General features: G+C 44.8%; 1 protein-coding gene across 1 annotated transcript in view; it reads left to right on the top strand.

Moving 5' to 3' along the window:
• The window catches only part of CFDP1 (craniofacial development protein 1), a 132,992-nt gene that overhangs the window by 108,025 nt on the left and 10,871 nt on the right, over window positions 1-14,096 (top strand). Inside the window, exon 6 of the mRNA XM_066349444.1 lies at window positions 11,374-11,532. Coding sequence (XP_066205541.1) covers window positions 11,374-11,532 — 159 coding nt within the window. The remainder of the gene's footprint in view (window positions 1-11,373; window positions 11,533-14,096) is intronic.

Here is a 14,096-nt window from a genome sequence, read left to right as displayed (position 1 = left end):
GCTGAGGAGTGAGGATGACTGCTAACTGGTGTGAGGGGTATTTTTGAGGGGGGTGACAGAATGTTCTAATATTAGATTGTGGTAATGGCTGCACAACTGAATATAGTAAAAACCATTGACTTGGATACTTTACATGGGTGGATTTTTTTAGTTTGTTAATTATATCTCAGTAAATCTATTTTTTAAAGTATTAGCTGGGAATAAGAAATGGCTGGTCATCAGATTTTCCAGCATTCTTTTAGAATACAAATAAATTCAGCAGCTCATATATAATTGGGTTATTGTCTCCATTATTTCCAATCTCGGAGGAAAACTCTTCCTCAGTAGGGCTAGGTGGAGGCAGTGTTTTAGTCTTTTATATGTGTGCCATTTCACGATCCTTCAGAGGATCGTAGTCCTAAAGGCACGTGCTGTAAGGAGATGCCAGAGTGCAAAGAAACGAGATTTGTTCAAGGTCTGTCCATCATTCAGCAGTGGGGTTGGTTGACAGGAACCTTGAAGAAGAATCTACATCTCTGAATGAAAACGCTGCTTTAGCAACCCTGGTTGGCAGAGTAAGAGAAGAAACTCTACTTACCGTTTTCTCTTGCCTTAGAGAAGGGAGGGTGGGAATCCTTTTTGGTGGTCAGTGATGCAATGGGTAAAAACCTTCCATTTATTAAAGAGAAACTATGTTGTGGTTATACCGATTGCCCAGCTGTGGTTAGCATCTATGAAAACCATTTCCTGCATGAAGGAAAAAAAGGTTTTCTGCTTTCACTACCAAACTACATGGGAACAGTTATTTCTCTTTGTTGAAATCCATTGCACTGCCTTAGCAAAGTGATACCGTGGGCTCAGGCTGAAAAAGCCCCCTTCTTTTTATTATCCTTGTGCAGATAATTGCTTCCCACGGGCTCTTTAAATCCTAGATGTGAGGAGTACTGTGACAAGGGGTATACTGCTGATGCTGGTGATAGTGTGTCCTGTGTTTTTGAGCAGAGGGGGAGCAGCCCTGGGGAGAGGGTCAGATTGAGGTCTAAGCCTTGTTCAGTTGTCTATTGAGTTAGCAGGATTATGGCTTCTAAGAGGCAGAAGATACCCTGGCAACTAAGTGAGCAAGCAATATGGCAGATGCCATCATGAGAACGATTTGGAGTCAGGCCCCAGCAGGAGTGCCAAATGCTAAAAACGACCTTTCTTACCACATCAGCCTCATTAATGAAAGGACCATAAAATATACTCCTCAGACAGAACTTTGAGGTGTCAGGAGTCACAGCTGTGTCCAACATCTATATCCTTCTCATTTGGAATTTAGCATGCTTATTTAGTAGCACTGAGAAGTTTGGAAAGGAGGGGAAGTAATTTTGCAAAATGTATGCTAGCCAACTTGTGAGTTTTATATAAAGCCATGTGGTTAATGTGCTTACCCGTTTCAAGAAAGGAACATAGGCATGACTTCTTCTCAGGGAGGTCTCTGTGATGTCAGACTAAAGGAATAGTTTTGGTCTGGTTGAGGACACCCCCACATCCTGGAACTTTAACCGGGTCTCAACCTGGGTGGTGCCAAGAATTAAAAATTTATTTTATGTTGACACCCTGAGATGTTTTCATGAGAAGATAAGAGACCTGCCTGGAAGAAAAGGAAAGCTGAATGAACATCAAAGAAACAGCAGAATGCTGAGGTTTGAGAAAGCATGCCAACTCCTTAATCAGCAATTAGCCAAGCAGCCCATAATCAAGGCAGTTATCTTCTATGCCCCGTGCTTTGCGTCTCAAGTTAGCTAGTTTGAGAGATGTGCTGTTTGCCCAACTTCGCGCTGCTGATGGGAATGATCAGGGTGAGGTCTCAGCCCAGGGAGGTAGGTCGCCGCCCTGGCCTGGCACTGTCACAGGAGAAAGCCAACAAAGCTCACCTTTAGAGAGGTCATTGACTCTTTAGCTGCCGGATCCTGACTCAGCCTCATTTTGTCTTTTCTTCTGTGACTGAAACTGTTTAAGAGCCCATATGGAGCCAATATCTAGAAAGCAAGCTATGCCTTCCTAATTTGAGCTCTCAGGGCTCTGCATAAAGAAAAATGTCATTATGGGCTTTGTTAAAAGCTGTCTTTAATAATTCCTTTAAAATTCTGCCTCAGAAATATAAATGACCTGTTTGTGTTGGTCAGTAAGTTATTCTTCCCAGCTGTGCCTGTTCATACAAATTAAAATAACAGCACTTGGCACCTTAGGGGAAGACATCCCTCCTCACTGGACATTATCCTCATTCCCAGTAAACCAAATATTTCCTCCTTGGAGAGCCCCAGGTCTCTTCACTCCCCAGCTGCTATAAAATGGAGGCCCTTCCTCCTATGCCATGACTCCCCACCATGGGAATGGCACTAAGAGGAAATTGCTGGAGCAGAGGCAGGAAGGGATGTGGCATTATCTTTTCCCAGGAAATGAGATGAAACCACATGGGAGTAGGACGAAAGAGGGGAAATTTAGGAGTGTCATTTTCTAGAGGTTTGGTGGACCGTCCAGAGGGTTTTTCTTTGCCACTGACCTCCGTGTCATTAACCCTTACATATCCCAGGCCCCTAGAGCCTTGAGAAGAGAGTGTCCAGGTATTGAGGTGAATGCTCCTAGGTTGATTGGAGACCTCAGTTCTCACCATTGGCCTGTCCAGTCTAGTATTCTGCTAATGATCTATGAGATTAGGCCTTTTCTGTAGTTACTACTCTCACTTTTTAGAGACTTTCTTAGAGCCAGAATTTTATCATCCCTTTGGATTTTCTGAATATTTGGCCTTCAAATAGGATTGTTAGACATGGTCAGAGAATTAGAAAATGAAGCACCAGAAATAAGTAGTCAAAACTTCCTGCCCTGGCCAATTGGCTCAGTGGTAGAGCATTGGCCTGGCGTGCAGGAGTCCCGGGTTCTATTACCGGCCAGGGCACACAGGAGAAGCACCCATCTGCTTCTCCACCCCTCCCCCTCTCCTTCCTCTGTGTCTCTCTTCCCCTCCCGCAGCCAAGGCTCCATTGGAGCAAAGTTGGCCCGGCTGAGGATGGCTCTGTGGCCTCTGCCTCAGGCGCTAGAATGGCTCTGGTTGCAACAGAGCAACGCCCCAGATGGGCAGAGCATCACCCCCTGGTGGGCGTGCGGGGTGGATCCTGGTCGGGCGCATGAGGGAGTCTGTCTGACTGCCTCCCTGTTTCCAACTTCAGAAAAATACAAAAAAAAAAAAAAGCTTCCTAAACTTCCTGAGCGTATTATCCTATGTATTACACATTAATTGGAAAGGGCTTCACTTAGCATCTTCGGTCCTGGGCTGACCTGATACTGTGTGCCCATTACTGTGTGGTGGTGTGATGGTATAGTAAGAAGTATTGGTTTTATCTATGTGACATACTTGGAATAGGAAACAGACAAATCCTACACTAGCAATATTATGTAATAAAACCATTCTGGACCCCAAAAATCAGCAGTGCCATCAATGACCAAAACTCAAACACACAAAAGAAAAGGTAAGAGACCGTGCTGGATTAAAAGGTTAAAGGAGCCCTGGCCGGTTGGCTCAGCGGTAGAGCGTCGGCCTAGCGTGCGGAGGACCCGGGTTCGATTCCCGGCCAGGGCACACAGGAGAAGCGCCCATTTGCTTCTCCACCCCTCCGCCGCACTTTCCTCTCTGTCTCTCTCTTCCCCTCCCGCAGCCAAGGCTCCATTGGAGCAAAGATGGCCCGGGCGCTGGGGATGGCTCTGTGGCCTCTGCCCCAGGCGCTAGAGTGGCTCTGGTCGCAATATGGCGACGCCCGGGATGGGCAGAGCATCGCCCCCTGGTGGGCAGAGCGTCGCCCCATGGTGGGCGTGCTGGGTGGATCCCGGTCGGGCGCATGCGGGAGTCTGTCTGACTGTCTCTCCCCGTTTCCAGCTTCATAAAAATTTAAAAAAAAAAAAAAAAAAAAAAAAGGTTAAAGGAGCCCAAGGAAACTTCAGACATGGGATAAAGTAGGTATGTGCCACAGACATGTATAAAGATGTAAAGCAACTGAAATCAAATCACACAAACTTAAGTGCGATTCATTCTTGAATTGGCATCTATTTAAGAGCAGTGAAACTCAGTAGCAGATCATTTTCTATTTGTAGAAAAACTGTGAAGCTGTTGCTGTTTGTCAGGTTTTATTTTACTTTTTGCTGATAAATGCCACTTTATTCTTTTTGCTGGCACTGTATCATCAATAATAGATTTAAGAGACTAACAATTTTTGCAAGTCACAGAATGTTAAAGGTGATTTGGAACTTCTTGTGTTATTTCTGGTTTTCCAGTTTCCTGAAACCAGTGTCCCATAGACTCCTATCAGTGCAAAGTTGGGAAGTGAATGGGATTTAAACTCTCTCCCTATTGGCTTCCATTCCATTCCTTGAGTGGTCTGCTCTTGGGCTTTGGGGAGATTACTTACAGATTTACACAGGTGTGGAGTGAAATTGGCTCAGGGATTGGGGATTTTCTTTTCATTCTTACGGATTTCAGCTAAATCCAAAGAAGATCTCAAAGAGAACAGTGGTTCCAAGCATACAGTTTTCACTGGAGAATTATCATCATAAACTGTCCTCCCGTTATTCAGGAAGTGCCATGCCAGTTCCAGAACCTTGTATGGCTCTGGAAAATAGTCCCTGTATGAGCTACAAAAAAGACCACTCCTGCCTTGTAAACAGATGACAAATACTAACGAAACTGCATATCTCTGCCAAAGAATCTTTGTTCCAAATAATTTGCATTTTAGTGGTTATGCAAGTTATGAGATAGAAGGCATAGATTTGAGCCAGGCACTGTATGTGGAAGTTCTAAATAAAGATCAGTAGTGCTTCCAAGCACATATGTTGAGCCAACCTTGCTGGTCCAGTTTCGGAGCTACATTTTTTGGCCTGTCAGTTAAAGTGTAGTGTTGAATCTTTTTGTTATGAGAAAAAATTGTCAAGTCATGGGGATTTAGTTTGTTAAACATGTAGTGATCACGTACCATGGCAGGGCTTTATGTTACACTGTGATTGAGTCAGGAATGAATAAGACATGGGCCTGTGTACATTGAGCTCCAGGACAACAGGGAAAATAAGAACACCTCCTCCCCCAGATTAGCAATGATAGAAATTGAAGTGTGGAAGGCATCCTCAAGGGTTATCTATCCCCATCTCCAACATCAGCAAGATGGAGAAGACAGGCTGGGTACTAAAAGCACTGAATACTAGTACCAAGTCTCCCACTGTGAACAGTTTAACCTTCTTGGAATCCTTCTGGGAGTCTCTAAAATAAGGAGGTTAGATTAAACAGCCTCTCAGCTGCTCCCTTCTGGTGCCCTCATAGTATGTGGTTATGATTATCTCATCTGTTACATTTTTTTCCTCAAAACCAAAGATTCCAAACACAATGTCTGGTATACCATAATCTTGGTAATCTGTTGGATGAATACAATAAATGAATGATTCTAAATGTATTCCCAATCCGCCTGACCAGGCCGTGGCGCAGTGGATAAAGCATCGGACTAGGATGCAGAAGAACCCAGGTTCGGGACCCCGAGCTTGCCAGCTTGAGCGCGGGCTCATCTGGTTCGAGCTAAACTCACCAGTTTGGACCCAAGGTCGCTGGCTTAAGCAAGGGGTTACTCGGTCTGGTGAGGGCCCGCAGTCAAGGCACATATGAGAAAGCAATCAGTGAACAACTAAGGCATCGCAATGCGCAATGAGAAACTAATAATTGATGCTCTCATCTCTCCGTTCCTGTTTGTTTGTTCCTGTCTATCCCTCTCTCTGACTCTCTTTCTGACTCTGTAAAAAAATAAATAAGTAAAAAATAAATAAAACGCAATAATTGTTTTTAAAAAAAACAAATAAATAAATGTATTCCCAATCCTAAAATTCTATTCTGTGGGATGGTTGGGTGCTTTAATTTTAAAGATAATGCGGTAAATGTTCCTACTTTTCCTTCACAATTAGTTGTGTTCTGTCATCCTGTGTAGTTCCACTTAAAGTTATTTTTCCAGTTCCTTTCTAGTAACTCTTATAAATAACAAAATAACAAGATCCAGAAGCTGGCTGAGGGTGGCCTGATAAAGCAGTGTTTTGCTACGGTCTTTGGGTGAACCTGAGTCCCTGGGCGTGGGGCGGGAGCCGAGCAAACAAGTTACTGTAATATCTTTATGACAGACTCAGCAGGGTGGACGTGATCACTTAGTTGCATTCACTGTTTTTAAGCTTACATTTCTGGGGCTAAAAAGAAACAATACATTCTAGCAAATTATTGTTGTAAAACTTTGAGTTCAGAGAGGAAAAAGGTAACTCATTTTCCTTTTTTCGTCTCTTTTTTTTCTGAGTTTCTGAGGTCTTGGCTGGTATCTGGTGTTGGGAGAGGCCCTGGGTCAGGTGGACAGGGAGTGGAAGGTAGTTGCTGATTGATTACTAAGAGTACACAAGAGAGAAAAGTTTCTGAGTCTCGTTCCCTGGCATGCCCACTGCGCTCGGCCACGCTCTGTTATGGCAGGGAAGCCGACTGGCTAGATTGGCCATGCTCCTCAGACAGGAGTAGGCTTTACATCAAATTTATGGCAGTAAGGTCAGTAGAGTAGTGTGACATTCAGGAGGAGGTAGTTGAAATGTCATTGTTATGCTGAAAACATCTTGGCAACAAAACTCTGGGCATTCTGGATATAACCTGTGAGTGCGCAAGTGCATGGTACATTTCTTTGAACTTTGACTTGTAACAAGGATTCTCTTGAATGAAGTACTGTGGTCTTCTGTGGCACAGCTCACACACTTTAGAAGCAAGACCAAAAATTCCACGGCTGGAGTGGCAGTGGTCTGGCCATTATGGCTTAGGATCCAGAACAGAGAGGAATCAGTGGTGCCTGGAACTGCATTGGTTCCTGCTGACAACAGACAGGTCTCCAAGGCAGTTCCGACCCCCCTTTCCATAGCTTTCCATTCTGCACAGCTGCCAAGTGCCTGTGGAACACCAGTGCTGACTGAGTCCTCCACACCCACCACAGAGCTCAGGAAGGAGCGGGCCACCACGGTGCACTCTCTAGTGTCTTCACAGAACAGAGAGCCAGCAGCAGCCCCTGCCCAGAGCTGAGTCCTTCTTGCCTGCCTCGGCTGTCCTAGAAGCCTGATTGATGAGCCTTAACAGCAGAGACAGGGCCAAGGTCCTGGTAAATCTGCCTTCCTGAAAACTGATGGCATAACACCGGGATTATGCCACTAAAGCTCCGTGTCGAGCTGGGAGAGTGAATGTGAGACTCAAAGGCCTGCAGGGACCCCACTTGCCAGGTTCCAGGAAGAAAATGCCAGTCTCTCAGTTATGACGAGTCTCTGTGTGTTCTGGCTGCTACTATAAATGTGTCATTCACTTTGATTTAGCTTCAAACAAAAGACAGGTAATTTTGCTTTCAAGACTATCAAATGAGGAAATTATAAACTATGTTAGTGATCCAATGAAAGCAGACCTAGAAGCTTTCCCCTAAAGCGCAGTAGCACAGGTGACATTTTACTGATCTTTAATGGTGAATAAGGCAGAGGGGGATTATGGTTTTTTTGCTTTGTTGAAAGCCTCTTCACTACTGTGCAGCAAAAAGAATTCATTTTCTATGGGCTTCTCAAAGAGATTTGTGGAAAAGATGGTATAATCTGGGAAACCCATCAGAGCTGCAGGCTGAGGGCAGAGATGGTGCCGCCCAAAGCCTGTGTCGCTGCCCAGGTACAGTGCAGAGCCCTGGATTGTTGAGAGCTGACTGGTGAATACAAGTGGAAATTGCTCCCTTTAGAATTATCTGATTAAAAGTGTTCTGAACACTTTTTATTCTACAAAGATCTGATTCTCTCCCACTTACTGGTTCTGGGATCTAGGTGACATTGTTGGGTTTATTGAGTGCCTGCTATTTGCAAAACTATATCCATGTTCTCTAGAGAGATTTGGCGTATCTGCTGAAAGAGAGGGTATGCACAAGGAAAATCATGTTTCTCCTAAATGTCTTAGTTAGATTTCTCTCAAAGCAGAACTTCAGATAGCGCTTTGTGTGCAGGTAGGTTATTGAGGAAGTCATCCCAGGAAGCAGGACTGAAGAGGTGGAAAGAGTAAGACAGGGAAGCAGGACAAGCGAATATGGAGTACATTTCCAAGACCAGAGGTTTCAGTGCCACCAGAACTTCTAAGAATTTGTAGTACCTCCCAGAATTGCCTTTGTGAGGACAGGAAGCTGGGCCATTGGCCACCAGCTCCAGTCCCCATGAGGGTGGCCTCAGTGATATGAACCCACCACATGTCTAGGCAGTGCTTGTGACATGTAGACAAGGTCAAAGGAGGCCCTGTAGCCAGAAATGGAAAGCCTTCAGGTGTGTGTTTTTGGTGTGGAATTTTGTCAATAGTAGTGACTCCAGGTTTGCTCAGAATTGACCAGTGCAGGGGAAAGCTGAAATTAGATTCCTCAAGCATCTGATGTGGAAAGGATTTATGCTATAATAGGGAAAGAAAGGGGGTGCAATAGAAATACCACCAGGAGATAGTTAATCTAGAGATTGAGGGAAGCCTCCTGGAAGGCTTCCTGGAAGGAGTGGTTTTGAAGCTGAGACAGAACCAGATGAATGGAGAAGGTAAAGGAGAGGTACAGGTTCAGGACTGTATAGTCAGAGCACAGATTGCAAGGATAGGTGTGGGAAGAGAAGATCAGGAGGAACTTTGCAAGTTTAGGAGTTTAGACTTATATGAGCAGCAAAGGCCCAGGAAGAGACATTTAAGCAGAAAGACACAGTAAGCTCTGTGTTTAGAAAATTCATTCTAATGACAGCATGTGAAATAGATGCCAGGATGGAGCAGTTGAGTGCAGGTCAGGGAAATGAGTGAAGAGGCTGCTAAATTATGCAGTTGAGAGAAAATAAGTGAGGCCTAACCAGGCGGCGGCACAGTGGATAGAGCGTTGGACTAGGCTGCGGAGGACCCAGGTTCATGACCTGGAGTTCGCCAGCTTGAGCGCGGGCTCATCTGGTTTGAGCAAAGCTTACCAGCTTGGACCCAGGGTCACTGGCTCGAGCAAGGGGTTACTCGGTCTGTTGAAGGCCCACGGTCAAGGCACATATGAGAAAGCAATCAATGAACAATTAGGGGGTCGCAATGAAAAACTGATGATTGATGCTTCTCATTTCTCGTCTGTCTGTCCCTGTCTATCCCTCTCTCTGACTCTCTCTGTCTCTGTAAAAAAAAAAAAAAAAAAAAAGAGAAAGAGAGAATATAAATGAGAACCAAGGCAGTGGCAGTGAAGCAAGTGAGAAAAAGATTTTGACATATTAACTTTCTAAATCCCCACTCATGCTCTGCTCCTGGTTAAAAATAAAAAAAATAAAAAAAAAATTATATACACATACACAGAGAGAGAGAGAGAGAGAGAGAATATGTCTGTTGATGGAGAGATTGTAGGGGGAGAATTTTTAGAAGATGTAAATTGTAAGCTCATAAAGAGCTGTTTGGAAAATATTTATGCTAATTGGGAAATAAAATAGCTGTCAGAAAATATTTCAAGTAAATTTTCACCTTAGAGATGAGATAACACAGTGCGCCACACAGGGCATCAGAAAAACTTTGCTTCATCCTGGATCTGCATTTTCTATTGGTTTGACCTTTGTTGTATCATTTAACCTCTTCTAACTCTGTTTATTTGTCCAACTCAAGAAAGCTATTAGCATTGAGCCTTGAGGATGAGTATGCCTGCCCAGCTATTCTGAGTTGATCTTAAGCTAACAGCCCGTAATGGGATATGACCACAACAGGGAAGCTAACATCCCCTCAATCAAAGTGAGTACAGTGAGAGTGTGGAGGGAAGTTGTACATCCCCAAGAGCCCTGTGTACAATGTGGACAGTGACCTGTCAGCTCACTCCAGGGCAGAAGCCGTGGCCCATCCTTCACTGGCTCTGTGCTGCGGGAAGGTGGAGTTTCAGAATGTGTGTGGGATACAAGGTCATCTCGAAGTGCCCTCCTCCAACTGTGAGACACAGTGCTCCTCTTTCACAGAGAATAAGAAAAGAAAATGTCTGAGAAAGCACTTGGAGAATCAGCATTCTTTTTTTTTTTTTTTTTTTTTTTTTAATTTTTTTTTTTTTAATTTATTTTTTTTAGAGAGGAGAGAGAGAGGGAGAGAGAGAGAGACAGAGAGGAGAGACAGAGAGAGAGAGAGAAGGGGGGAGGAGCTGAAAGCATCAACTCCCATATGTGCCTTGACCAGGCAAGCCCAGGGTTTCAAACCAGTGACCTCAGCATTTCCAGGTTGACGCTTTATCCACTGCACCACCACAGGTCAGGCTGGAGAATCAGCATTCTAAGCAAGTGAAAGGTATTATTGATGTTAACAGTTAGTCTTGAGATGTTAGCTCAGAGGTTTTTACATGTTTTACTTCTCTCGCATATCCCAGTAAAGCCAAAAATAACTTTCATTTTCCTGCATGCTGGTATATAATGTCTTAGTTTCATAAAGAGACCAAAAGCTATATTCCTTCCCCTAATACCACCTTCTTCCTAACTAGCTGCATTTTGTTTTTCTTATTTTATCTCATACATTTAACATTGACTGGAAACATTTGACCTGCCAAGACTTGAACTTGGGCATATGAGGTTTCTCACACAGTCTTTGATAGCAACACCAGCAAATAGAGCACAGGCTGTACATTCCCTGCTTTCAGGGTAAGGAATGTTCTCCACCTCCTGGGAAAAACCAGGGCCCTGACTCACAGGAGTTAAAAGGAAACTGATCTCAGAATCCTTATAAGTTACTGTGACTTCTTGATCATCAGTGTTGGGATCTGGTTCTCTTTCTCTTAGAAGAATTCCCTGGGGCTTTAGTGTACACATGATGACAGTGATTCAGGATGGCTAACGTTTATTGCACCTTTACTCTGTGTCCTGTGCCAGACTGCTGTTTAAGCACTTCACGAATAAGATGCTCTGTAGGCCCATGAGTAATTGTTCATTTTGTAGATTAGAGAACCGAGGCAGAGGTGGTTAAATAACTAGCCTGAAGTCCGTCAGAGCTGGAATATGAACCTAGGCATGTGATCCTAAAGCCGCGTCTGAGTCATGCTGTGCTTCTTCTCCCTCCTTGCAAGCAGAGACTTGTTAGCATTCAGAGGCCTTCAGGATTTTCTATCCCCAGGTCCTTATAGCGGTCAGAGATGTTAAGCAGGAAAAGTGCATTAGAATTCTGGTCTATTTAACAGATTCGCCACACCAGACAGGAGGTACCTTAGATACGAACATGGGTCCCATAAAGATAAATATATAGCTGAATCTAGGGAGCCTCATTCGAATCGGAGAAACCATTAATCAAGAGATTATAGTTTTCACATGCTACATGTTTCATGTTTTCACTTTTCCTAGATTAAAAAGATCAAGTGGCATGAGCAGCCTTTTGGGAAAAATTGGAGCCAAGAAGCAGAAGATGAGCACCCTAGAGAAGTCCAAACTGGACTGGGAGAGCTTCAAGGAGGAAGAAGGCATCGGTGAAGAACTGGCCATCCACAATCGAGGGAAGGAAGGGTAAGAACAAACGGATTCTCTTCCTCTGAAAAATCCTAAGAACTCTGAAATAGTTTATTGCAGACAGGCAACCCAACTTAAACAAAAAAAAGTAAATACTTTGCAGAAGCAGGTCTGCAAAGTCGTCTGCCTACAGGTCCCGGCAGTGAAAAAAATGCTGGGGGTGACAGGAAGGGAGGGGCATGTGAGCAACACTTCTCTCAGGGACAGTCACGTCTGCCGAGCTGAATTTGCTGAGTTACAGTTCCTGTGAACTGTAAGTCACCTCGTTTATTCACGTGGTCAGCAGTGGCTCACTCTATCAGTCTTGGCCTGACCTGAATGATCTGGCCTTCCGAGAAGCCAGACTAGCTCAACGTTTCAAAGGCAGAGCCAGCAGAGTGCCTAGATGTCTCCTTATTGTAGGATTTATTTTTTTCCTCACCGTTATGACCCAGGGTGGGGCTTTACCCTTGGCTTTAATCTGTATGACACTCCAGCCCTCAGACAGCATTCTGACTGTCACTTGTACCCCCTTCCTCTTCACTTTGGAATACAGAGAGGATGTCCATAAACTGTATATTTAGGAATATTAAGAAAGAAACAGTGTTTGTTCGGTGAGTACTTGGGAATCTCAGAAAGCTAAGGAATAGTTACTACAGAAGTACCCTGGCCAGTTGGCTCAGTGGTAGAGCGTTGGCCTGGCGTGCAGGAGCCCCGGGTTTGATTCCCAGCCAGGGCACACAGGAGAAGCGCCCATCTGCTTCTCCACCCCTCCCCCTCTCCTTCCTCTCTGTCTCTCTCTTCTCCTCCCGCAGCCAAGGCTCCATTGGAGCAAAGTTGGCCCAGGCACTGAGGATGGCTCTGTGGCCTCTGCCTCAGGCATTAGAATGGCTCTGGTTGCAACAGAGCAATGCCCCAGATGGGCAGAGCATTGCCCCCTGGTGGGCATGCTGGGTGGATCCCGGTCAGGTGCATGCGGGAGTCTGTCTGACTGCCTCCCCATTTCCAACTTCAGAAAAATACAAAAAAAAAAAGAAGAAGAAGAAGAAGTGGGTCCATGGTGCAAGGACAACACTCCCCACCCCTAACAGTAAAAGGAAGTGTTGTGAGGTCCATCAGACAGCCCCGGGTGCTCTCACCCTGCCCCTCACAAGTGAGAGCTCTCCCTGTGCCGTACTGGCCATCCCTGAGGCTCAGCTCCTTCACCAGTAAAACTGGGGCAATGATACCACCCTTGATGGTTGTGAGGGCTCATGAAATAATACATATAATATGTGTATAATATATACAAGTAATACACATAAAGCCCTTTGTAGAGCTCTTGTCACATAAAGTTATGCATTAAGTGGTAGGCATTCAGGTTATTTATAAGCTAAACTATAGTAAAGACAGATGAGAGATTCATTTTGGGGGTCATGTTTTTTAAATTAGGGCTTCAAGATTATTTGAATGAACTTGGAAACTGATCAGTAAATTTAAAAAAAAATTTACTGACTTTATGAGCTTGTTTAACTCGCAGACTTCTAGGTCCATCAGAGATGATCTGGCACAGGGTGGAGGTGGAAGTGGCGCAGCCGTCTGGGAAGGCCCAGGCTGAAGCGCCGACAGGAGTCGGTGTTATCAAGAGAAGGCTCTGGCATTTGCCCCACGCCTGCCCACTCTGTGAGTCAGCTCTGGTAACTCCCAGGACCATCCTCTTCTCCACGTTTGCCTAGTGATCTAGGGCAGCAGGGGAACTGCCAGCGTGTGCTACACTCTGTTGTTTCTCTGATTATTGAGCCCTGCATGTGGGCTGGACGGTGTTCATTCTGCTTGAGTTAATAGGGTCATATAGCAATAAGGAGTGGAGCTGTTAAAGATAAGGGAGAGTAAATAAAATGTAGACTGAAAGAGAAAACGAAATTAAAAATTATATATGCCCATGAGGTGGACTTTTCAGGCAGTGGAAAGTTGAGTAACTGTTGAGTAACAGCTGATAGCGGGCGCCTTTTAAATGCCCTGCTTTCCCCTCCTCTGAGACTTTCCCCTGGCTAGTGATTTCCACAGGTCTGATCGAGTTTTTCCTCGGCAGATCTGATGACTTCTGTGCTTTGCCTTTGGCTCTTTTCACCTGCCCTCTGCAGTGTCCGCCCCTATACCTCCACTCCCTTGTCTTTCCTGGCTCCTGCAGGCTGGTCACCCTCATCTAGAGAAGGGACTGGAGCTGTGGTTTTCATATTGGCTAAGCATGAGAATCCTCTGGGGGTTTTCCCACAGTTCAGGGGACGGGGCCACTCCAATTCACAGCTGCTAAGTTGAGAGTCATAGTCGTCAGTATCTTTAAAATTGCTTCTTAGGTGCTTTTGATGCATAGCCAGGTTTGATAATCACTTAGCTCACAGCATCAAAATTCTAGAGATGAATTAACTAATGTCACCTCAGTAAATTTAATAACATTTTCTAAAATTCTAAAGGTGAGAGTAAGAAAACCAGCTGCTGGCTAAGCCTTTCCAGCACATGGTAACGAGAGAACCGACCTCAAACCAAGGGATATCGAGAAGGGCAAGAAGATTTCTATTGAGAAGTGTGCCCAGTGCCACTGC

The sequence above is a fragment of the Saccopteryx leptura genome, chromosome 9 (genome assembly GCF_036850995.1).
Source record: "Saccopteryx leptura isolate mSacLep1 chromosome 9, mSacLep1_pri_phased_curated, whole genome shotgun sequence".
Lineage (NCBI taxonomy): Eukaryota > Metazoa > Chordata > Mammalia > Chiroptera > Emballonuridae > Saccopteryx > Saccopteryx leptura.
This window is presented reverse-complemented; position numbering and strand designations above follow the sequence as displayed.